Source organism: Diachasma alloeum, unplaced genomic scaffold (genome assembly GCF_001412515.2).
Source record: "Diachasma alloeum isolate Michigan unplaced genomic scaffold, Dall2.0 Dall_scaffold_00446, whole genome shotgun sequence".
NCBI classification, from domain to species: Eukaryota; Metazoa; Arthropoda; class Insecta; order Hymenoptera; family Braconidae; genus Diachasma; species Diachasma alloeum.
Window position 1 is genome coordinate 40,565 of NW_021680585.1, and position 23,783 is coordinate 64,347.

The window sequence follows — 23,783 nt, forward strand, 5'->3', positions numbered from 1 at the left end:
AGGCGATAAGGAGGGCGTCATCCACATTTTATGTGAATGCCCCCTATTAGCACTCCGTCGCTATAAAATCTGGGGCCAGGCTTTCCTGAAACCAGAGGACTTACAACAAGCGGCTGTCACCAGCCTTATTAGCCTAGTGAGAAACACAGGGCTGGGGCTGTGTGACTGACCGAAACTAAGGCGGAAGTTACAAAAGATCGTATGATTTAGGTGACTCTGGGCGCTTTAAGTGACCAGCCGCACTTTTTTTTTATTCTTTATTCTTTTTTCTGATTTTTCAAGATTTTTTATAGATTTCAATCTTCTCTCTCACCTCGAAAAGTTAACTTTCTCATAAGACTAATATATTTGCACTTCTGGATTAAGTATTATGAATAATATTAGACGGCCGAATGAGTACAAACTCAACCAGAATGTTTCTATTCATATTAAATTTCGTTTAGAATTTATTTCAGATTTTAATCTTCAAAATTTCAGTTATGTTCATCCTACTTTAAATGGAAGCGTCGTTATGAGAAGCGCTTGATTGGCTGCAGTTTATCGATCAATAGCTCATTAAGGATAATCGGGTGAGCCCGGAGGGTTAGAAAAAAAGCAGCCATTTTTCTCTTTTATTTTTTACGTATTCTATAAATGATGGAAAAGGCGTGTGCAAAGTTTCAGACTGCTGGGAAACATGGTTAATTTATTATGAATTTTTGAAAAAGTGGTCATTTAACCCGTGATCTTATGGAAATCACAAAAAAAACTGCAAAACCCAAGGAAAAAAGCAGCCAAAGTTATGAAACTTTAGACACATTTAGAACATGTGATCAATGATTTTTTGAATGAAAAAGATTGTCGCCTAGGACCATTGTTTATTAATAATAGCGAAAAAAGTACTGAAAAATGAAATTTCTGCGCACGCAGCCCAAACGAACAGCAACCTCTCAAGTACTGATCGGGTGGGGGTAGCGCGGACAATTTAAACGTCTCTTGAGAGAGAGCGATGAAGCGTTCTGATTGGAACTCCCTCGAACGAGTGGTACCAGCTCATGGTGAAAAAAAAACACTACCGACGATGTTGCCACTTTTTCGCATGGATTAATATTTTTTCATTTATTAAAAAAAAACGATCTAAAAATCATTCAATGCGTAGAACAGATACAAATAAATTTGATTAGCTCCAAAAATAATTTTTAACCGGAGATACTCCCTAATATTGCCTGAACTTTGAATCCGAATGGGAAAATTTTTTTTGTTCAGCGATTGGTTTTCTGCCGGAAAACAATAGAAACCCCTCCGCCTCACCTCCTACATTTCCTCCTCGCCCGATTATCCTTAACAAAACGACAGAGGTAGAATTTTAATTGGAGTTTTCATCTCGAAATAATCCTCCAAACTACCCTTACAATATCCACGATCAGTTTAGTAAAAAATGAAAAAAAAAACTTTTCAAAATAGATTTTTTGCGGAAAATCGGATGGACTATAAAAACTATTTGTTGACATTCATTTCTTAATCTAGCATTTCTAGAGTAATTGGCAAAGATGATTATTTGATTCAAACGAATCATCTGGAGCTTACCATCTACAGGAGCTCCCAACAAATGAATATCATGTGAACGATGTTTCTTCAATGGCGGTTCATGTGCTTGTGGCTGACTTTCTTCAATGTCTTCGACGTCTGGGGCGATAGGGAGAAACTGTAGAGATCCAATGTCTTCAGTCTCTTCATCAGAGCTACAGAATGCAGCTACCCTATCAATGGCAGCAACATCTACCTCAATTTCTTCATCATGTGCCTCCTCTCCCTGTACAACTGATTTATCCTCATCACTCAAATCGAATTCACTCTCACGCTCTTCATACTCAACATTTTCATCCAACTCTTTAAAATCGGGAGCAAATGCGGACCAATTTTCAACTTGATTTTGCGCCCAAATCGAAACAACTCCTGATGATATTGATGCTATTATCGGCCGAACTGGATGCCAAACCACATCACATAATAGTTCTCCCTTGGTACCATGTAATATTTTTACTAGATTTCCAATGCTCTTTTCCCAAACGTAAAGTGCATGTTGTCTGGCAGAACCCGCGCATACATACTCTCCATCACCAGAAAAACAACATTTCTTCCACATTGTTTTATTGACTAAATCCTGAAGTTTTTGAATTGGCTCTGGTTCCCCATCTTCACCACACGCTAATATTTCTGTACTATCGTAGACACGTATTACACGATCAGATGTGTTGACTAAAAAACATGATCCACGTCTGGCAAATTCAATACTCTTCACTGCTGTATTACTGACTGTACCCTGGGATATCTTATAGGATGCTTTGATGCTCAAGGTATCGGAATCGAGGACAATTATTCTACCTCGAGCATTGCCAGTATAGATGTAAACACCACGACGATCGAATGATGCTACAATATTCAGATCACTCTGAAACATGTATTCAAATGATATGATATGAGAGCATAATAATTGTTTTTCGTGTCACGGGACTTGAAAAACCCCATTTTCGTGGCGCTGGGCGCCACGAAATTGGCGTCTTTCAGGCCCCTCGACACAAAAATTAATATACACACCTCACTATGGAAAATATATCACCCTCCCCCACGTGCAAGATTGCCTTCCGAGCCGAAGGCGAGGATGGCAAGCACGTGGGGGAGGGTGATCTGTTTTCCAAGGCTCGGGCATGTATTGTACTATTTCCGTACTGACCTTGACTTTTTCTCGTCAAGGGATTGGTATTGGCCCTTCCCCAAACTCGTAAAAGTGAAAATTACTACGGAAAAATATCGTTCATGACTAGTGCCATAGGGTTTTTTTACTCGCGTGGTTCGCCAGTTCTCGCCTTCGGCTCGGACGGCAACTGCACGCCAGTCAAAAACCCCATGGCACTCACCCTGAAATATACTATTTCATTATTCATGATTCTACATAATAAGGGAAGTTCCTGTCATCTGGAATGAGAGTTTTGGAGTTATTTCGTCCCGAATTTTAAGAGTATACATGAGCCTTTCCAGGCCAACTCGTGAAATTGGAAACCTTTGTCTCAAATCGGCTTAAAAAAAATTCTGATGATACCCCGAGGCTATATGAGTATCGTACCAATTTTTTTCTCGATTGTTTAAAACGTTAAGTTGTTATAAATTTTTTTAAATTTAATTTTTTTCACATTTGGGTGAGGGTGAGAATTTTGAAAAAAAAAACAATAAGAGCAATTCATTTTTATGTTTCGATAAATAAACGTGATAAAATATTAATTTCCATATAAACTATGTTTTTCTTGATTCTACTATTCAAAAAGTTAATTTTCGAAAACTAGGCGGGACGCGCACTTCACGCACGCTAGCAAAGTTACATCCCGAGTTGAAATATGAGTTTTCTATTAATCCTCTGTGCTTCATTTTCGTGCTCTTTTAATCCAATTGCCAGAAATACTCTTTTAGTTTTCTTTTGAGAAAAAACATACTCTCCGAGGAGTATTAAAAGAGGAGTTTGCGGATCCTCATCCTCTTTAAATGTTCTGTTTGGGGATGAGAATAATTTAGGTCTCTTCGAGATCTGTTGAGTTACATTTTTCACTCCTGTTTAATAATACAGATACGTATGCAAAAATTTAATAGAAAACTTTGCGAATTTGCTGCGGAATTCTATTGAATTCCTGATAGAATTCTATTGGTAATTCTATTCGTTTCCTTCTGATTGTATTGCAAAATTCAGTCTTATCGCGCGTTTTTTTTACAGAAATTCCCTAGAAAAAAGTGAATACATTTCGATTTTCGCACAATTAATTTTGTTGCTATTTTTTTTATAAAAATTTTGTGGCCATAATTTTTCTCAGTTTTTTTCCGTGCATTGATGAAAGCAAAAGAAAAGAAAATACAGTAGAAAAAACTTTGAAAATTCATGGCTGAGGATTTCCATATAGAAAATCTCAACAGAAAAAATTTTATAGATTTTTTCTCGTCAAGGGATTGGTATTGGCCCTTCCCCAAACTCGTAAAAGTGAAAATTACTACGGAAAAATATCGTTCATGACTAGTGCCATAGGGTTTTTTTATAATAAGAGCAATTCATTTGAAAAAATTTTATAGACTTTTATCTATAAAATCTATAAAAAATTGCGCGATAAAGCTTCGAAATTCTTGTTACGTCATAACGACGTACAAAAATTATTATTAATTCCAAATTTTGGAAATAATAATTTTGGAATTAAAAAAAATTTATTTAAATACCAATGGAATCATACGATTCCAATGGTACATTAAACCGATCGTCTTACATCCGGTAAGACGATGGAAAAATTTATAATTTGAGATCATTCATACTACACGGGTGGTATGAACCCGCGTTGCCGAGGGCCTTATCGCCCTGGTTTCGGGTTGCTGTTGCGAGGCAGTCCACCTCGTAACAGTCCCACCATTGTCCAATGCTTCCCTCCCCTCATCTGACTCTTCACACCTAACGACGCATCTTTATTTTTCCCTCCTCCCCGCGGTCCTCGCGCCGAGAAACGGTTCACGCGCGCTTGTTCCCCTATTCCCTCTTCTCCGCGCCCCTCTTACCGGGGAACGCGACCACGCTGGCTACACCAATTGTTCCGCTCCCCTAATAAGACGCGTGTCTCCTCGATCTACCTACCCCCTCTCTCTACAGAGTGCACTCAGCACTCATCCACATCTTATTCCCCACCCCCATAAAATTAAAAATTCGTGCATGCATTTACATACACGAATTAATATTTGACGACGCAAAAAGGGCATCGCCCATGCAGTCTGTCGATCGGTCAGTCAGTCGTGTCGTGATTCCGCCCCGGAAAAGAACAAATCTAAAGTAAAAAGGAATACCAAAGGATAGCTAAAACCAGCAAGAAGAAGGAATAATGGTAAAGGAGCAAGAAGGAATAACAATAAAGGAGCAAGTAGGAAAAACCCAATAAAAGGAAGGTAAACCCAAATTTTAAATTCGTGAGTGTTTTTCCGAAAATTGACGAATCAATTTTTGCGATTAAATTCAAAATTGAAATATTATTTTCGCGAGTGTTTTTCCGAAAATTCACGGATAAATTTTTGCGATTAAATTAAAAATTTGAAATATTATTTTCGCGAGTGTTTTTCCGAAAATTTACGATCAATTTTTGTGATTAAATTCAAAATTTGAAATATTATTTTCGCGAGTGTTTTCCCGAAAATTTACGAATCAATTTTTGCGATTAAATTCAAAATTTAACATTTTATTTTCGTGAGTGTTTTCCGAAAATTTACGAATCAATTTTTGCGATTAAATTCAAAATTTGAAATATTATTTTCGCGTGTTTTTCCGAAAATTTACGAATCAATTTTTGCGATTAAATTAAAAATTTGAAATATTATTTTCGCGAGTGTTTTTCCGAAAATTTACGATCAATTTTTGTGATTAAATTCACAATTTGAAATATTATTTTCGCGAGTGTTTTCCCGAAAATTTACGAATCAATTTTTGCGATTAAATTCAAAATTTAACATTTTATTTTCGTGAGTATTTTCCGAAAATTTACGAATCAATTTTTGCGATTAAATTCAAAATTTGAAATATTATTTTCGCGAGTGTTTTTCTGAAAATTTACGAATCAATTTTTGCGATTAAATTCAATTTCGAAATATTATTTTCGCGAGTGTTTTCCGGAAAATTACAAATCGAATTTTGTGATTAAACTCACTTTTTGAAATATTATTTTGCGAATATTTCCCGAAAAATTACAAATCAAATTTAGTGATTAAATTCAATTTTTGAAATATTATTTTGCGAATATTATTGTTTCGAGTGTTTTTCCAAAAATTTACGAATAAATTTTTACGATTAAATTCAAAATTGAAATATTATTTTCGCGAATGTTTCCCGCAAAATTACAAATAAAATTTTGTGATTAAATTCAATTTTTGCAATATTATTTTGCAAATATTTTCCGAAAATTACAAAAATCAAAATTGTAATTCAATTTTTGACATTTTATCGTTTCGAGTGCTTTCCGAAAATTTACATATGAAAATTTGCGATTAAATTCAATTTTAACATTTTATTTTCGTGAGTATTTTCCGAAAATTACATAATCAAATTTTGTGATTAAATTAGATTTTTCACATTTTATTTTGCAAATAAAAATCCGGAAATTCCGCATTAGATTTTTCGCAATAAATTCCAATATTCTGGAACTAAAAATTCACCAATCAATTAAAATTTCCCTTATTTAATTTCGGGAATAAATTCCGAAATCCTTACATTTAAATTTTATAAATTAAAAATCTAATTTCTCATATTAAATTCGGGAATATTTTCCACATTTTCCACCATTAAAAAAAAATCCGTTAAATTCACCATTTTCCTGTTCTTATTTCGGGAATATTTTCCAAATTTTCCATAATTAAAATTCCGATAATTTCACCATTTTTCTGTTCTAATTTCGGGAATATTTTCTAAACTTTCCACAATTAAAATTTGATTTTAACCTTAGAAGTTCATATTCCGAATTTTTGCGAACTAAAAATTTATTTATTTCTGATTTCACTTTAATGTCGTCATAAAAAAAAAAATTCTTTTCGTAAAAAAGGTTCAATTACCTTCAAGTATTCAAATATTAAAATTCTTTGGAACACTTCCGTGGAACAAATTCCATTCCTTCCGGTTTCTTCATTTAATAAAATCTTACCCCTTCCAAGTTACCATCGTCTTATAAGGAGCATCATCCGAAGATCCTCAGTGAAGACAAGGGACCAGAGGCTATTGATCAAAGGCAATTGACTAGAGGCTAAGGATAAACCTGAGGCATTACCTGAAGCATTATCTGAAGACCATCTTCCAGTTAATCGAATTATATATATATATATATATATATATATATATATATATCCTAAATTTTAATTACAGCTACCGTGAATTAATTTAAATTGACCATTATTATTTCATTGTTGCTTTCTTGTGGATTTCCGAATCAAAGAATTCTTTATTTTCCACTGTCTTTAGAGACATTAGTATCGATTTCTTCGGATTGAATTCAATTATGTTCAATGTCTGATAATGATTATATTATATATATTTAACACCAAATATTGTTGACAAATGAATAGACCTTCCATTATTTTTATTAATTAGAATCATTGTGCTTGAATGAGACATTTCATTCAGGAATTGAAACCTTTTATAATTATTACTCCATGTGAAAGGGAAATTCTCACCCGCATTAATACTTTGAATTCTTCAAGTTCAGAAGTAACAATTTCCAATGATTATNTATTGTGCTTGAATGAGACATTCCATTCAGGAATTGAAACCTTGTATAGTTATTACTCCGTGTGAAAGGGAAATTCTCACCCTCATTAATACTTTGAATTCTTTAACTTCAGAAGTAAAAATTTCCAATAATTATTGATTGTTGATCAATCAATTCAATTTATTTTATAAAATCTCATTAAAGGTTAGAGTCAAGTCCTCAATGATTAAATTTGTTCATCATTCTGACGTTAAATTCAGAGAACAGATGAGAGGACACAAAATTAATTATTAATTTTTTTTTGCGTTTGTTGTTTTTCTTATATTAATCAAATTTTGATTTAAAAAGAATTCAAAGGTTTCCGATAATGAATGAAAATAAAATTTTGAATGGAATGATTCAATCAATTTGAATTATTGAATACCATTGTTATCAGAACTTGTAAAATCAAAGGAAAATTTTATTGGATTAAAAGTTAAAAACCCATGTTAAGCAAAAATCTTTCTTTTTATTTCTGGATTACCTAAAAGCACTCACCATTCCCAGCTATTATCTTAACGGATAGGCTAAAATAGGTGAATTCAATACTCATATTTCCGGATTTATCAAGGGTAAGTCTATGAAATCATGACGTAACATTCTCAATAGAATAAGCAAAAAATTGATAAAATTTGCAATAGATTTCTTTATGAATTTCGCTAGGTTTTCTATTGAATTTGTTCATACATGTGATCATCTAATACAATAAGAATAATATATAAAAATTTTAATTCTGGAGTTTCACTGAAAATTCAGTGAAATTCCAGAATTTTAACTACCTCAAAGACGAAAATTCCTGAATTTATTCGAAATTCCAATGAATTTTTTCTGAAATCTGAAATTGCAGGATTTTTCCCCCCTAAATCGCATTCAGTGTTGATGTCCTGAAAATTCATGTATATATTTACCGGAATTTCCTGATTTGTCACTCATTTTCAGGGGAAAATGCAATTGAAATTCATAATTTATAGAAATTCCTTAAAATTTCAGTAGAAATTTAATTTGCTAAAAATTTCGGGAAAATACACCGGAAATTTCAGATAGAAATTTTTAATAGTGATGTGAGCGATGTTAATAATTAAATACCGATGTTGATAAATTCTTAAGTCGTTATGAAGATGTCATAGAATTCGAATCCCACGTGTGTCCAATTTTTCCACTGTATCATTGACTCAGCTAGCGTCAACTCTCGCCCTTGATGAGCGTAAAAAAAATGAAAAATATTACGACACGCAGCCAGGAAAATGAAACGTTGTCTGATTATTCTTGAAAGAAAACCTTTTATTTCTCGTACACTTTCAATCGGATTGCGATGTTTCACAAATTATCAACACAATATAATTCGCTGTCATGGAGGATGAAAGGGGGAGGAGGAGGTAAGCAGTCTGAAAAACTACAGATTCCGTGGAATCGTGTTTTCATACAACCTCCAAGGGTTACAATGAGTACGAATTTAATTAGTTATCCTGAGACTCTTGCTCCTGCAACATCATCCTTCATTCTCTGTTCAGTATGTTAAATTTCCTCTAGAAATTGACTGAATCGTTATTCTTTTTCAGTTGTTCGTCAGTTTGGATCGAGGTATGTAATAATGTCTGTCTGTAATGTGCCAGTGGAGAAGTTATAAAATAGGAGGAATTTATTTTTATTTCTCAATGGATAATAAATTATCATAGTCACGAGTACATTCATGATAGAATGTGTACATACAGTCATTGTTGTGGACTTGTTGACCACTAAATATAGAGTCACCACATGATCTTCACTCCCTTCTGAGAGAAATGGACCATTTATGAGAATGTCGGGATAGATACAATGGTCTTCATTACTAATTCCATATTGATGACTTCATTAATCTAATATTAATCTATCCATAGGACTGATCAACTAATTTTTTTCATGAGATGCCCCATGCCGAGAGATGTGCTAGTCCAATGCGCGTGGAGAGAGAGGTTACGGTGGAAAAGGTCTACGTGTAATTTCGGAATCATTACGGAAAAATTTCCGTTCTTGCCGGCGAATGCACGACTGTGTATCAACTGTACAAAGAAAGCTGCCACTTATATTCCTAGCCCATCACCCCCTAATTTTCATCCACACATCGAAGCCTTCCCTCCGATATCTTATTCAACAGCGACTGGAGGCTCCGATGATTCTTCCGGGTACTCTTCAAATCTTACACCATTCGTGGCGGACATTTCTATCGCTAACATCACAAACAGTTCATTGAGATCTGGTAATTCTTTCCATTCAGTTGATCCTATCAATAATGGATTCAACGAAGCGTCCGATGACCCAATGGAAATCGACGAGTTCTCAGTAAATGAAGATTCAGACAATGAAGTGTGCAGGAGAAAAGTAGAACATTCACGTTCTCCTCGAGAAGTTGGCCTGAAAGAAAAATTTAAAAATACGGAGGGATACCCTGAACGTCTACAAATTTTGACAGTCGCTCCATTGTCATGGAATACTCGGAAAGTGAGTGAAGAATTTGGAGCCGCGAGACACATGGCTCAGAGCGCGAAAAAATTAAGAGAAATGAGAGGAGTATTGGCTTCGGCCGTCGCAGAAGCAGGAAAATCATTACCCGATGAAACTATTGGGAAAGTCCACACGTTTTACGAGAATAACATTCGAATTATGCTAGGAATCAAAGATAAAGTATCCGTTAAAATCAACGACGAGCAGAAAATTATGCAGAAAAGGCTGGTACTTGAAAATTTGGCAGATCTGCATCAACAATATAAAACTTCTTATTCAGAATCTCCTGTGGGGTTCAGTAAGTTTGCGGAGTTGAGACCGAAACATTGTGTATTGGCAGGAACGAGTGGTACGCACGTTGTCTGCGTCTGTACGTACCACCAAAACTGCAAATTGATGTTGGATGCCATCAATATTTCCACTCTCACAGAAGATTCAATTTCTCCTCTTACAAACTACAAAGATTGTCCCGCCAAGCTCATTTTTTTATATAGTACATGAAAAAACGAAAAAAACCGTTTTTTATTTATAAAAATCCGTCAATTTGGTCGTGAGATAATTTTTAAAAAATTTGAGCTTTTGACACATGTTGTAGACAGGCAATTTATGTTAAAGAAACGAAAATTTAGGGAAAGCAAGTATTTATCTAGTACTTGACTGCGAGCATGTCAATTCAGGATTCTGAGAACCCGAAAAATTCAGGGTGGCTGAGCTGACATGGAATGTCCTGTATATTTCGTGACTCCATACGAAAATGATAATAATGCCGGAATGAATAAAAGGAATGAATGTCTACTATCGTATACCTCTTCCAGAGGAAGGTCATTGTCACTAAAGAAAGAAGATTCAACTAAGGCAATGTAGTGGAGAATACTCAAATTTATTGAAGGTAAAATTAGAAAAAATATATAGAAAATTATTGTTTAGACACGCCCAAGTACGTTCACCAGATAAATTGTGGTTGCCGCTTTTTTTTTTTTGATTCACAATCACCGTATGTTGTAGTGATACATGAAGGAATATCGACTTGGCTTTCTTATTCGTGATTTCTTAAATTTTTGTGAACGAACAATCATACGGAGTTGGCACAGTCTTTTTCCACCAAAACTCTTTGATGTTTTTTGTGAGATGCAGGATTTTGGAGCTGTGCAAATAATAAAGTCTTACCGCAAGGATTTTTACATTCTTATCTTTTCACAAACGGTCACAAGATTTGGCCGGGTACCGAATTGATCTTCAATGCAACGAATCTCGACCCATGTGAATCAAGCTGTTCGCTCATGCCAGGAACTATAGAAAAATGACAAAGGAAAACTATTGAAGTAGCCGATACCCGAATTATATTGCATCTAGAGCATTGTGTACAAGAAAATCAATATTAAGTATTGATATTTTCTTCTGACACAGATATTGTTCTACTTGCCTTATACATCATCATCATAGTTTGGCTGAAAAAGGATTACAGGTAATTCATTGCAAATTTTCTCTGTAATTTGCATAAAGTTTCTTCAATAATCTATCGAATATTTTTCCAGAAACGCTGGATGGCAGCCGGATCAGGTGGAACTAAGAAGAAAATTTCGATTTCCCTACTTGCCTTGCTTCATGAGCAAGAAAAATGTAGCATTGTCCTTGCTTTACATCACTTGACTTTTTCTGATTACACCAGTAAAGGGAGGAGGGGCAAAAAAGCTGCATTGAGGGCAAATCCACAAAAATATCTTACACGATTTGCTTCAGGTAATTATGAATTGTCCAGACATTATCAAACTTATGAAAAAGGATTAAAAAGCTATGGGACATTTTTTTAATCTCTTCATATTATGTGGTAGACATGACTGACGTGGGGTATCGCAATCGATACAAAATGCAGAGGAGTACTTGGTTCAAGTTTGCAAAAAGGATTCTCGTTATACTACGTTCGATGATCTACATTACTGGACTCATCATCATACAAAATCTAGCGTATCCCTGTTGCCACCGACTAGTCAATCTATGAAATTGCATATCTCCCGGGCTATGTACATAACATATTTATAGGTGAATTGTCTCAACCAGAAGTTTATTGAGATGGATCCTCAGTCTTTTGATTATTCTGAAGAACAAGGCACAGTAGTAACGAAAAAGTAACTTCTCTTTTGCTCTTATGCACGAGCTCCCTCCTAATTGTACCTGTCGAAAATGTGCTCGTGAAAGTTGCATCTGTGTGATTAACAAGTTATCTTGTATTTCTTTCTGTAAATGTTGTATCCAAGACACCTGTAAAAATCGGTATGATGTGCAATGAACGATCAAGTTTTAGTGAAGGATCACTAATCATTACGACAATGATAAATATCATTATTGTTATGGTTGTTGTTGTTATTGTTATTAGTTATGATTAACATATTTTGTGATATCCAGAATTGTACTAATAAGAAAAATATTTTCTGAAATGTGATTGGAATTTTCAGGGTTTGATAGTACGATTTTTGATAAATATTTAGAGCACTGCTTATTTGCAAAAAAAAAGTTATATGCAAATAATGATCGGTTGTGCATGCATGTATCAATATTGAGAAAACTAATTTTTTATTCAAATAAGTTGCAAATTAAGAGTTGTCGTTGAGCCCCACCCAAAGGCAAACTTTGACATAAAACGTACGATAGTAAAAACCTCAAATCGCGGCAAAAATTGTGATTTTTCTAGAAATGACACAACACTCTACTCATTGTCTTTCTACGAAACTTTTTTGTTTGGACTTTTTTGTCACGGTTAGGTGTATGAGGACACAATAATAACTCGTGGTTGTGGAATATAAAGGCATTGTATTTATCGCAGAGAGATGTGTTTACATCGAATATATAAATCGGACTGAATTCAACTGAGCTGACTGACTGACTGTTTCAATTGGATTCAACTGAGCTGTTCGTCGGGGAGCGTGCAAATTTAAATCCCTTCTGTCATCGAAGGTTCGAGAATTGTCCCGAAATTTCGTGAGGGACAAGGATAGGTTGATCTTTGTCTCGAACGCAAACGTGTAAAATGTTCGAGACGCGTTAAATCCAAACCGAAATCATTAATCTGTGGTGGCTCGCGCCACAGTTTCATCTTCGAAACTATTTTGGGCATTAATTTTGCCTTAGAAGCCTAAAAGGATGAGCCACTTGAAGCGCTGAAGGAGATATGAAACCTTGTCAAGTGGAAACGGTCACTTTTGTTTTCCGCAAAAACGACAGATTTCAAAAAAGCAATACGAATGTATTTTTAAGATTTTAAATAATATTCTTTACTCCAACCTTTTTTCTATGCGAATCAACATGGCGGCGATAAACGCATTTAAACAATTGGATAGCTGATAACTTTTCAATGCTTGTGATGTATTGATATTGTTGCACTTATTTTTATTGTGGTTACTCACATAATTTGTAATTTTTTAAATTATATTCATAGAACAAAGGTTCTTAGGGGCGATGTGATTCTCATTCCTGGGGTTCAGTAATGTGATTGTTAATAACTATTTATGGCCCTGCTTATTTGTAAAAACAAGTTATATACGAATAATCATTGATTATGTATGTATTAATTATTTTAAAAAATCATTTTATATTGAAAATTCATTGTAAAACAGGGCACTCTTTAAGGTTGTTGTCGCGAGAGAGTCACACTTGAAATTTTCCACGCTTTGAGCTGGTATCCTGCTAAACGAAGAACCCGTGTTAAAACACAAAATTTTGCTGATGTACAGTTCGACTTGGCTCACACATACATGAATGTACTATACATGAATACGTGCGCATACAGCTAACGCCGAATGGTGTCGATCGTGGCAACCACGCGCAGTGTATCTCTCTTCGTATGACTCCTAACCTGCTAGAATTCGTGGTCTATGTTAATAGTGAGTGTTATAAAATCATTGGCAAACATGTCGAATCGGCAGAGGCACAAAGGGAGGTTTATGAAAGCGCATGTATTGAATAAACAGCGAAATTTTGCTTCGAAGATGGTGCGTGCCAAAGAAAACCAAAAACTTCAAGACACTGCTGCAAATCCAAGTCAGGTTGAAGGAGAGAATGAAAAAACGAATATTTGCTCAGGAAGGAGAATTGTTGAGCTTTCAGTCCTTGGCGAACATTTAAACTGTAGTTGTAAAGAAATACTATCATTAGAAAATGTTGAGAATGAAAAACGAATGGGATTGAATTCCATCCTCTTCTGGAATCCATTCTCTGGAAATTAGTGGTAATTTCCATGAAGCACTATTTGATGTTGAAGTTTTAGAAACATTGTCAGAGAAATTAATAACCAAGGAACAATTATTCCTTGCAAAAAAGTCGTACTTGGAGTGTATCGTATCGGAAATTACCAAAGAAAAAGCATTGACATTATTACTGTTGTTTTGTTGTTGTTTTTTAAAAAAGTAAAAACAATGAAACTGCATTTAACATGTAAAATTCAAAAAAATTCATCTTAAGTTTGAGATGGTCAATTGCAATTATAATGGGCTTATTTTACAGCTGATTTCTAGAGCGCTCTACGATAAAAATAAATAAAAACTGTCGAAAAAAAAAGTGACACGACAACTACCTTAAGCGCCTCAGAGAGGCAAACCTCGATAGAGCACGTACATTATTCAATTACTCAAAAATGGATCTTTTTTTAAAAATAAAGAAACACTCCCGTCATTGTATTTCTGTGAAACTGTTTTGTTTAAACTTTTTTCATCTCCGAGATTATTCTGGTCATTAATTTTGCATCAGAAGCCCGAACGGGTGAGCCACTCAAAGGACTAGAGGAGATTGCATACCTGTCCAGTATAAATTTTCATATTTTCTCCAAAAATCAACGGATTTAAAACAATCAAAAACGGTTGTATTTTTAGGATTCCAAAGAATATCTTTTACTTCAAGCTTTTTTTTTATACGAATCAAAATGGCGGCAATAAACGTATTTAAACAATCAAATTGCCAATAACTATTGAATGCCTAACTTACTCGTAAAAAAAATTACTTATTCGGTTTTAGGACATCAAATTACATAAAGTGCCCAAGTTTCAAGACTTTACATCGATTTTATACCTTTTGGCCTCAGCGTATTGACTACTTAAGGAGAAAATGTTTGATTCATATTTTGTAAGCCGAATGACGAACATTTTTCTGGACAACTAGTGATAACTTCATGTAATGTACAGTGAACTCACCAATAGTCCATATGCTAGGCCCCCTGCCTGTATGCACTGGTATGTCCGGGGGATTTTATGGTGTTTTTTTATGCTTTTGGGGGTGAGGAATCCGAATCCGTCAGTGTTTTTGGCCTAAAGTTGTGCACACCCATTGTTATTAACAATTTTTGGGTACTTTTTGCACAAAATCGGCGTTTTTGCGATAACCATGATATTTATCGTAAAAATCCCCTCTACCAACTTTCTTCCCTACATTCCAACGAACAATTTCGTTTTTGATTTTTTTAAATCGGATAATTAGGTCGGTAGTTATGCTCATTTGTTTATAAGCGCCGCGCGCTACGTCGTCCACCGGTCGCGCGCACCTCCACTCACCAAAAATCTCTCATTTTCCCTACGGGCAGCGGAGAAATAAACGAAATAATATGATTATTTCATTTATTTGTTCATTGTCAACCCCGAGATACGTTATTTATCGTTGCAAGCACATCCTTAATATTCAGTACGTTACCACAAATGCAGTATAATCCTATTCCTATTGACTCTTCTACTTTTCAAAGATGGGATCCTCATAGAATTTGATGGGTAACATGATTAGTGGTTCAGGGAGAGAATCTGCAAATAAAAATTTGATAAATTTTGTTCAAATAAATTAATATAATTTTTCAATCTTTTTTTATTGGGTTCCCACAAACATGCATCGAACAAACACAATAAGAAATGCAGGGAACGCCTTTGCTGCGACACATGCAAGTCATTCGTGCACATGCTTTACAATTGTAACTTGAAATAAGTTCTGAAATTGGTGGGAAGAAAATTTTGACAGAAATTGGCTTCAAGCTGCCATTTTCCACACTGAACCCAAAGAGAGTGGCCTCCAATTTTTCTCTGCTTCTATCAAGACACTTTAGCTGCTCATAAGTGACATAAAAGGCACGCAAAATGTGAAGTCGAATCGATGCAGAAGTTGGAGGCAATTCAGAAATAGAAAATTTTGAGGAATAATGGTAGGCCCAGCACCGCAACTCGTCAAATGTTCTCCAAGATGAATCTGTTTTCCATGTCTGTATCAAATGGTCTTCAGCATCGCGTATTGACTCCTCAATATCTTCAGTGGAAATACCTACATAGGAAGAAGGAAAATGTGAATTGGAGGTGAAAAACTTAAGTTTGTATGTGTGATTCATTAGTGAGAAGGTGAAACATAGCAGTAAGAAAATATTCGCATATCCGAAAAAAAATATTGATCAGAAGATCTGACTTGCTTCAATCCACCGCCTCGTTATTGAATCAATTGTGAGAGAAGAGTTATAAGGGATGAAATGATAGTTTACCGCATGCAAACCGAGATAAATATTTTTCTGGGTTGGCTTTCAATGCACATTACTCTCCCCTTCCAACTTTACTTGTGTAGTCAGAGCCAGTTAGATGATGCATAGCTGGGAGGACTTGACATAAATCAGATGGAGTTCGAGAAGAAACAATGTGAAGAGGTACAGTCCTTTTCGTCAACCCAGATCCAACAGTCATCCAGAGTTCCTTAATTCGATTCGGAAGACAATAGTTATTTGACATAACTAAAGAGCACCACGATAATTAATGAAGTAAAAAAAACTCACCACCAAGTCGTTTTCTTTGAAAAATCCATAGTAATGAAGAACAAGAACGAAAACATCAGTATCACACGATAATATGAAAATTTTCTTTCGCCTTTGCCTCACAGCATGATCAATGTGCACGAAGATCCATACATCAGCTTCTTCGATGTCCTTTGTCATTAACATGGCAACCGATTCCATAGATAGATGTTTGTAAGATAGAGGTGGGTCTTCATCTGTTGCACTGAAAATTACTTGCACCCCAGGCCATACTGACTCGCAATTTTCCAATATGTAAGCGCTTAAGAATTGCTGAATTTTTATTTTATTGTTTTTATTACTCCAAAATTAATCTGGAATGACTGGGAGTTTGATATCTCCAGATATTTCATGCATTGTAATGGACTTAGATGATGAACCTCGACGACAACGTTCTGCAGACTTTGGAGATTGATCCCAGTAAGAATAAAAAACGAAGTCAATTTGGGTAAACGGAATTGTTGTTGCTGAAGTTAATGATTTGCAAAATTGGTCAGCTAAATCCTTGAATGTATCTTTCTTATTCCATTTTAATTTTTATAAATTCAGCATGACATCGACAACGGCAGTTAGTTCGTCAGAATCTGGCGATAAACTCCATTTCTCATCTCCTAATACCGTAATTCATTGGTGAGCAGTCCTTTACTCTTCTCTTTTTTCAACGTCCGTCTCGAATAAAGCACTATAATCAGAGAATTCATAGGAAAACAGCTTATCCATAGAATAATTTCTTTCTTTTGCTAAATCGATCATACGCTGGGCCGATTTAGTATCCTTAAGGAGTGATTTTGGGGTGCTCTTCGGGGAATTCTTCTCGATCTGTTGGAAAGCTGAGAAATTGACTCGTGGAATCGTGGACGAGATTGAAACGGATTTTTTCTGGAAATGTTTCGGTGCAATATTTTTGAAAAATCTCCCAACTGCGAGAATAAACGTTGAGTATAGTTTGCACGTCTTGTCTTGCGACCAGCTCCTGGGTTGCAATATTGCGTGAAGGCTCTGATCCTGATGCGAAAGGATTCACATGATCTTCAAAATACTGAATCATATTGAAGTCTAACTTCTCGGTTGCATTGACAGTATTTGAAGATAACTCATGATGAGTCATCAATTCATGATTGTCATCTTTGACTCTTGTAATCTGTCGATACAAATTGGTAAACGATCCTACCGCATAAAAGAAAAGACACCCGCCCGCTAACCAATCCTTATTCCGTGTAGACCCAATAATCCCACTGGTACTCTTCTGGACCTCCGTAAAGTTAGCGGGGCAATGGCTAAAAACACCACTTTTTTTTCACCAAAATTAAGTGTTTTTGTGTTTTATTGGTGCTGAAATTAAAAAAATTGTGCTCCAGCCCTTCAGGGGTTTAAGGGTAAGACCATGATTTTCAATGATCGTCGATAAAATTCATATGCCATCATTATGTGCTTTTCACGTGCTCCAAAATGAGGGGTTGAAGGGGGTGAAGGGAGGTAAGGAAAACCCTTTACGCAGAAATACGTATAATGGAGTGTTAAGGGTTGAAAAATCAAAATCAATGTTGATTGCAAGATATCCTACGCCATAATTATGTGCTTTTCACGTGCTCCAAGATGGAGGAAAAAAGATAGGGGACGGAAGCATTTTTTGTGAGGATTCGTATTGAGAGGTTTCAAGGGTTGAAAAATCGCATTCAATATTAATTTAAGAATACTCTGTCATAATTATGTGTTTTAAACGTGCTCCAAGATCAACGCAAAAAAAGAGGGGGTAGGTGGGGGGAAGAGACTTGAAAGTCTCTTCAGCTCACAGTTGTACTGAGAAACCTGAGAATGGATTTTTTTTTTCAAATTCATATTTCGTCCTGGAAAATATGTGTTTTCCATATCCGGTATTAGAAAAAATCGTGCTCCGTTCTTTGCGTACCTATAACCTGAAAATCGACCCGATGTGCCTGAAATATCCATCACATGACCTGAATTGAATTAAAAAATCATGTGCTCTGCGATTAGTACACAAAAATAATTCGTGCTCGAGTCATAATCATAACGGAGGCATCAGGTACCGCTATGACTTTCAGCCCTTAGACAGGTGCCACCATCTTTTTTTTTTCGTTCGCCATTATGTCCCAAAAAATATGTGTCCTTCGTATCTGGTACTCGAAAAAGTCGTGCTCCATTCGGTGCCTACTTATAACCTTGAAATTGATCTGATGTGCCTGAAATATCCATCACATGACTTGAATTGACTCGAAAAATCATGTGCTCTGCGATGAGTACACAAAAATAATTCGTGCTCGAGTCATAGTCATAATGGAAGCATCATCAGGTACCACTATGACCTGCAGTCCTTAGACAGGTGCCACCATCTTTTTTTTTTCGTTCTCCATTATGTCCCAAAAAATATGTGTTCTTCGTATCTGGCACTCGAAAAAGTCGTGCTCCATTCGGTGCCTACTTATAACCTTGAAATCGACCTGATGTGCCTGAAATATTCATTACATGACTTGAATTGACTCGAAAAAGCATGTGCTCTGCGATTAGTACACAAAAATAATTCGTCCTCGAGTCATAGTCATAATGGAGGCATCATCAGGTACCACTATGACCTGCAGCCCTTAGACAGGTGCCACCATCTTTTTTTTTCCGTGCCCCTTTATGTCCCAAAAAATATGGGTTCTTCGTATCTGGCACTCGAAAAAGTCGTGCTCCATTCGGTGCCTACTTATAACCTTGAAATCGACCTGATGTGCCTGAAATATCCATCACATGACTTGAATTGACTCGAAAAATCATGTGCTCTGTGATGAGTACACAGAAATAATTTGTGCTCGAATCATAGTCAGAATGGAGGCATCAGGTACCGCTATGACCTGCAGCCCTTGGGCAGGTGCCACCATCTTTTTTTTTTCGTTCTCCATTTTGTCCTAAAAAATATGTGTTCTTCATATCTGGCACCCGAAAAAGTCGTGCTCCATTCATTGCGTACCTATAACCTTGAAATCGACCTGATGTGCCTGAAATATTTATCACATGACCTGAATTGAATTAAAAAATCATGTGCTCCGCGATTAGTGGGGAAAAATAATTCGTGCTTGAGTTATAGTCATGATGGAGGCGTCAGGTACCGCACTTATGACCTTTTGGCTCTTCGACAAGTACGGGGTGTTATTATTGAGTTTTTTTGGTTTGAAAGTCAGGAATAAATAGTTTTTTTCCCCCCTGTATCTGGAGTAGGACCTTCAGAATTCTAGAGGGAGAGGAGAAAAAGTGGAGGCTGACCTAGAATTGAGTTGATGGTCATTTATAAATTATTGATCAGTATTGAGTTGACTCCCCCTGTATCGGTTGATTAATTCTATTTTTCCCTACCTGTATCTGTAGTTGGAAGTGGTCATTTCACAGGGGGTTGCGGGAGGATTGAAAATATCATAGACTATCAAAGAGTTAACAATTCTACTGAAAATTTTCCAATTCAATTCTCAGTATTGAGTTGAGTGTCTCTGCTTCAAAAATGAATAATGACATTATTTCGATTTGGCGATATCACAGGGGGTGTAGAGAGTGTTGAGGGTAGTATAGAAATGATCAATGAATTGACTTTCAACATAGGAGAGGGTTGAATTTTCTTTTTACCCCCAAATTTTCAAAAATTCATTTGAAAAAAACCGATTACTATCGTTTTTTTTTCAATTATCAAACCTCTTTAAAACATCTACAATGGAAAAAAAAAGAAAAGTCGGAAATTCTCCACCAAAGAGACTGAATAAACGGATTTGAATTTGAGCGGGAAAATGCTGCTAGGGAGTTCACTGCCACCTAGGGAGAATTTTTGGCATTTGGAAACACTGAAACGCTTTCATTGTTCTTGACTTCCCCTGTATCGTTCAGTTTCAGGAAGAGTGGTCATGTGATTTCGAGACACAATCACCATGACATAACCTAAACAATCCAATAGTTCCTCCGTCAGTTCAGTATCCTGTATCACAGAATTTCACATTCGTTCAAGAGAATCAGCGAGGTTATCAATCGTTTTCATTCAAGTATTTTTGTGTTACGATGTCAAGTGATGAATCACAGTCAGGTGATGAACGGTCACGAAAAAAACAAAAAAGAAAAAGAGGAAAATTGCCAATACTTGATCCTAGAGACATGAATCAAGTATTCATTGACGGAAAAAAGGAAATTATTATTGAGAAGGATGGCAAACCCAAGCTCACTTCAAAAAACGAACAAATATGAAAAGAAATTGCAGAGATTGTGAATGCGCAAGTAAGAGCAAAAACTCGTGAAAAGGGAGGGGATATGAAACTCAAAACGACTGATGCTATGTACACATATGTTTCATGCAACTGAAATGGCTTTAAAGATATTTTGTTGGCCCCGTGGACTAATATCAATCAGGAAAAGGCCGTCCCCAATGAAGATGTCTCGATACATCTCTTGGATAATTCCACTTTGGATATTTCTAGTAGATCCACCGAGTCAGTTTTCACGATAACCATACAAGTGCCGGCGTCCGATTTTGAGACCTTAATAACTGAACGTGAGAGAGTCATCAAGAGGAAAAAGAAACCGGTGATATATAAAAGAAAATATATCAAAGAAAGTAAGTTCCGTCTGTTTACAATCAGTATACGAAATTGCTAAACATTAAATGAAGAAACACTTCACTATAAATTCGATCAATTCTGTGATGATGTTGATTCGTCTTGCACATTTAGAGTAATATGGTCATGAATTGAAATCCAAAATTATTCGATACTTTTGAAGAATTACGAGAAAGCCGATTTTATTCGCATTCTATATTTGTAACTACATCAGTTGACTGGTTTGTTATTTGAAAAATTTCATTCGAATGAAGCTAATTGTTTATGAATTTTTACGATTTTCTCTCAAGGAATTTAATATAGAATTTAATGATTCAAAATCTTCAAATGTACAGTGTGTTGACTACAAACCTATAGGTGATGACCATACTACTTTAACTCATTGAGTAGCGAACTGACAATTGTATTCTGAGAATGTATAGTAAGTTGAATGTAATAATAAAATACTCATTTCACATATTCGATTGTTGTCTACAGGAGAATGTGAGACGTACATCAATGATATGGTTAAGAAAGATACTCGCAGCAGCTGCGACTACAAACTTGACACATTCAGTCTTGATTCAGAGGACGATAATTATGGTCACCTAAGAGGCTGGTCCCAAGTGCAAGTTACAAATTGATTGTTATATACGTAAGAAAAACTCGATCATTGAGATAGAATGTCAGATGACGAGTGAAAAATCTGGACTGAGGTGTGGTATGCGGTCAACTCGCGCAGCTCAGCCTCCACCCCGAAAAGCAGGGTCAGAAAAACTGGAAGGGTCTGATGTTGAGAATAACGATAAAAGGCAAGGATTGGATAACGAATTTGCAGATAAAAATTGTGTCTTACATGAAGATCCCATCTATGCATTACAATTATTAAAAACTTTCAAAATGCGAGCAGACATCTCAATTATTCAACCAGAGCCAGTAATGATTTGCTACTGTTCTCTACATCAGCAAACTCGTTATCGAAAAATGAATTCCAATAGTGATTTGCGTCTAACGATAAATGGTAGTGAATCAATCATTGAACCAATCCGAGGACCTGTTAATGAATCTGGGTCTATTGCATATTACCATGTTGTCGCGGCAACCGACACTGGCCAAGTAAGTTTGACACAGATGCTGTCAGAAACAAAAGAAACTTATCGTACTGTAAGCTGGCTAAATAAGTGGGTCCACGATAATGGATTGACAGTTCCAAGAGAAATTGTGACCGATGGTAACAGTTATATTACAGCTGCATGTATACGTGTATTTGCAGGGCTTCAAGATATGCATAAGTATGTCAATTCATTTTTTGACAGCACACTCAAACTGCATTGCTCAGTGAGGATTGATGCGGCATTCATTCTCCGTAGATATACGACATTATTTGCAGCAGTTGAAGATGAAGAGGCCAGGAAACAATACGCAGCTAGTATTGGCAAATTGATATTGTGTCAGACTCGAGAAGACGCTGAGGAAGTGATTCGAGCACTCTTCACAGTTGCTACCAGTTGTCATGATGGTGTAGGAGAAAACGGTATTCTCTCAACGAGTACAAGTCAACAGAGCGTCCTCCGTCAATTATCGTTTGAAAATATCTGCAAACAGCTTCAAATATCAGAAAACGATTTACTCGCCAACAGTCATGAAACCTGCGACAACCATGGTTCATTAATCGACGAAGGTGGTGAAAATGAATGGTTTCGCTGGAGTGAGAGGCTTCACGCTTCTTCTACAGATGCCGTCGCACAATTCCCTGGAGATATTTTGAGGATGAGCCCTTATTGGCTGGAGAGCCTACCGCAATTTCTCATAGAAGATCTAAAATGGTTGCCTCTTTGGAGTTCTGTTGCCTCAATAACAATTATTTCAATTGCACAGCCGGCCCTTGTCACCCCAGCACGAGAAGAAGTACGCAAAATAATGAAATTATTTTCAAGCACAGACTTACCAATTAGGGCAGATGTTTTCATTGAGACACACAAGAGTTATATCGATGGTAATCAGGATAGGGTCAACCCAGTGTGCGACGATGACATGAATTATGTGGTATCTGATGAAGACCTTCTGGAGGACAAAAATGTGTCGACAACTGATCGAGGCTATTCTGGGAGTTCAAGTGATCACCAACTCCAGAATGAATCACCAGGAAATATCGATGGAGACGACAGTGTTTCAAGTGAGGACGAAAATGATTCGATTGATGAGACCATGGATGTAGCAATGCAAGAAGAGAATGAAGAAGAGTTCTGTAGTTTTCATGGTAACGATCGCAACGAAAGCGCTGAACAGGAGATTAATCATAATCATATAGATATTGATTCGCCTGAAGATAATGAAATGGATAAGAATGAACAGATCTCCGGACATAATGCTGAACAATATGATGATGAACCTATATTGTTCAATAAGCCAAGTACAACTCCTACTTCTTCGGCCCCTACTTGTTGTTCGTGTGACGGTGCTATCGTTTCACGGAAAATCTCCCTGTGTTCGGTGCGTGGAACTTGATCTTTGAATTTTAAAGAATAGAATGTGAATTTGGAATTTATCTTTCGTTGTGAATAATTTCATGGTTCATTATTTCATGTGTCATTTCAGAATTGTGCCAGACCAGTCCATGGAGAGGAAACCTGCTCCATATCCATTGAA

General features: G+C 36.1%; 1 protein-coding gene and 1 long non-coding RNA gene across 2 annotated transcripts in view; both read right to left on the minus strand.

The window, feature by feature from the left end:
* LOC107042398 (retinoblastoma-binding protein 5 homolog) overlaps positions 1-23,783 on the minus strand; it is an 81,053-nt gene that overhangs the window by 32,336 nt on the left and 24,934 nt on the right. The window contains exon 4 of the mRNA XM_015263431.1: positions 1,567-2,431. Within this exon, the coding sequence (XP_015118917.1) occupies positions 1,567-2,431 (865 nt within the window). The remainder of the gene's footprint in view (positions 1-1,566; positions 2,432-23,783) is intronic.
* On the minus strand, positions 15,565-17,878 carry LOC107042401. Its single transcript, XR_001461157.1, has 3 exons — positions 16,546-17,878; positions 16,261-16,465; positions 15,565-16,049 (listed from the first exon to the last, which is right to left on the minus strand). It is a non-coding gene; the product is annotated as an uncharacterized LOC107042401 (long non-coding RNA).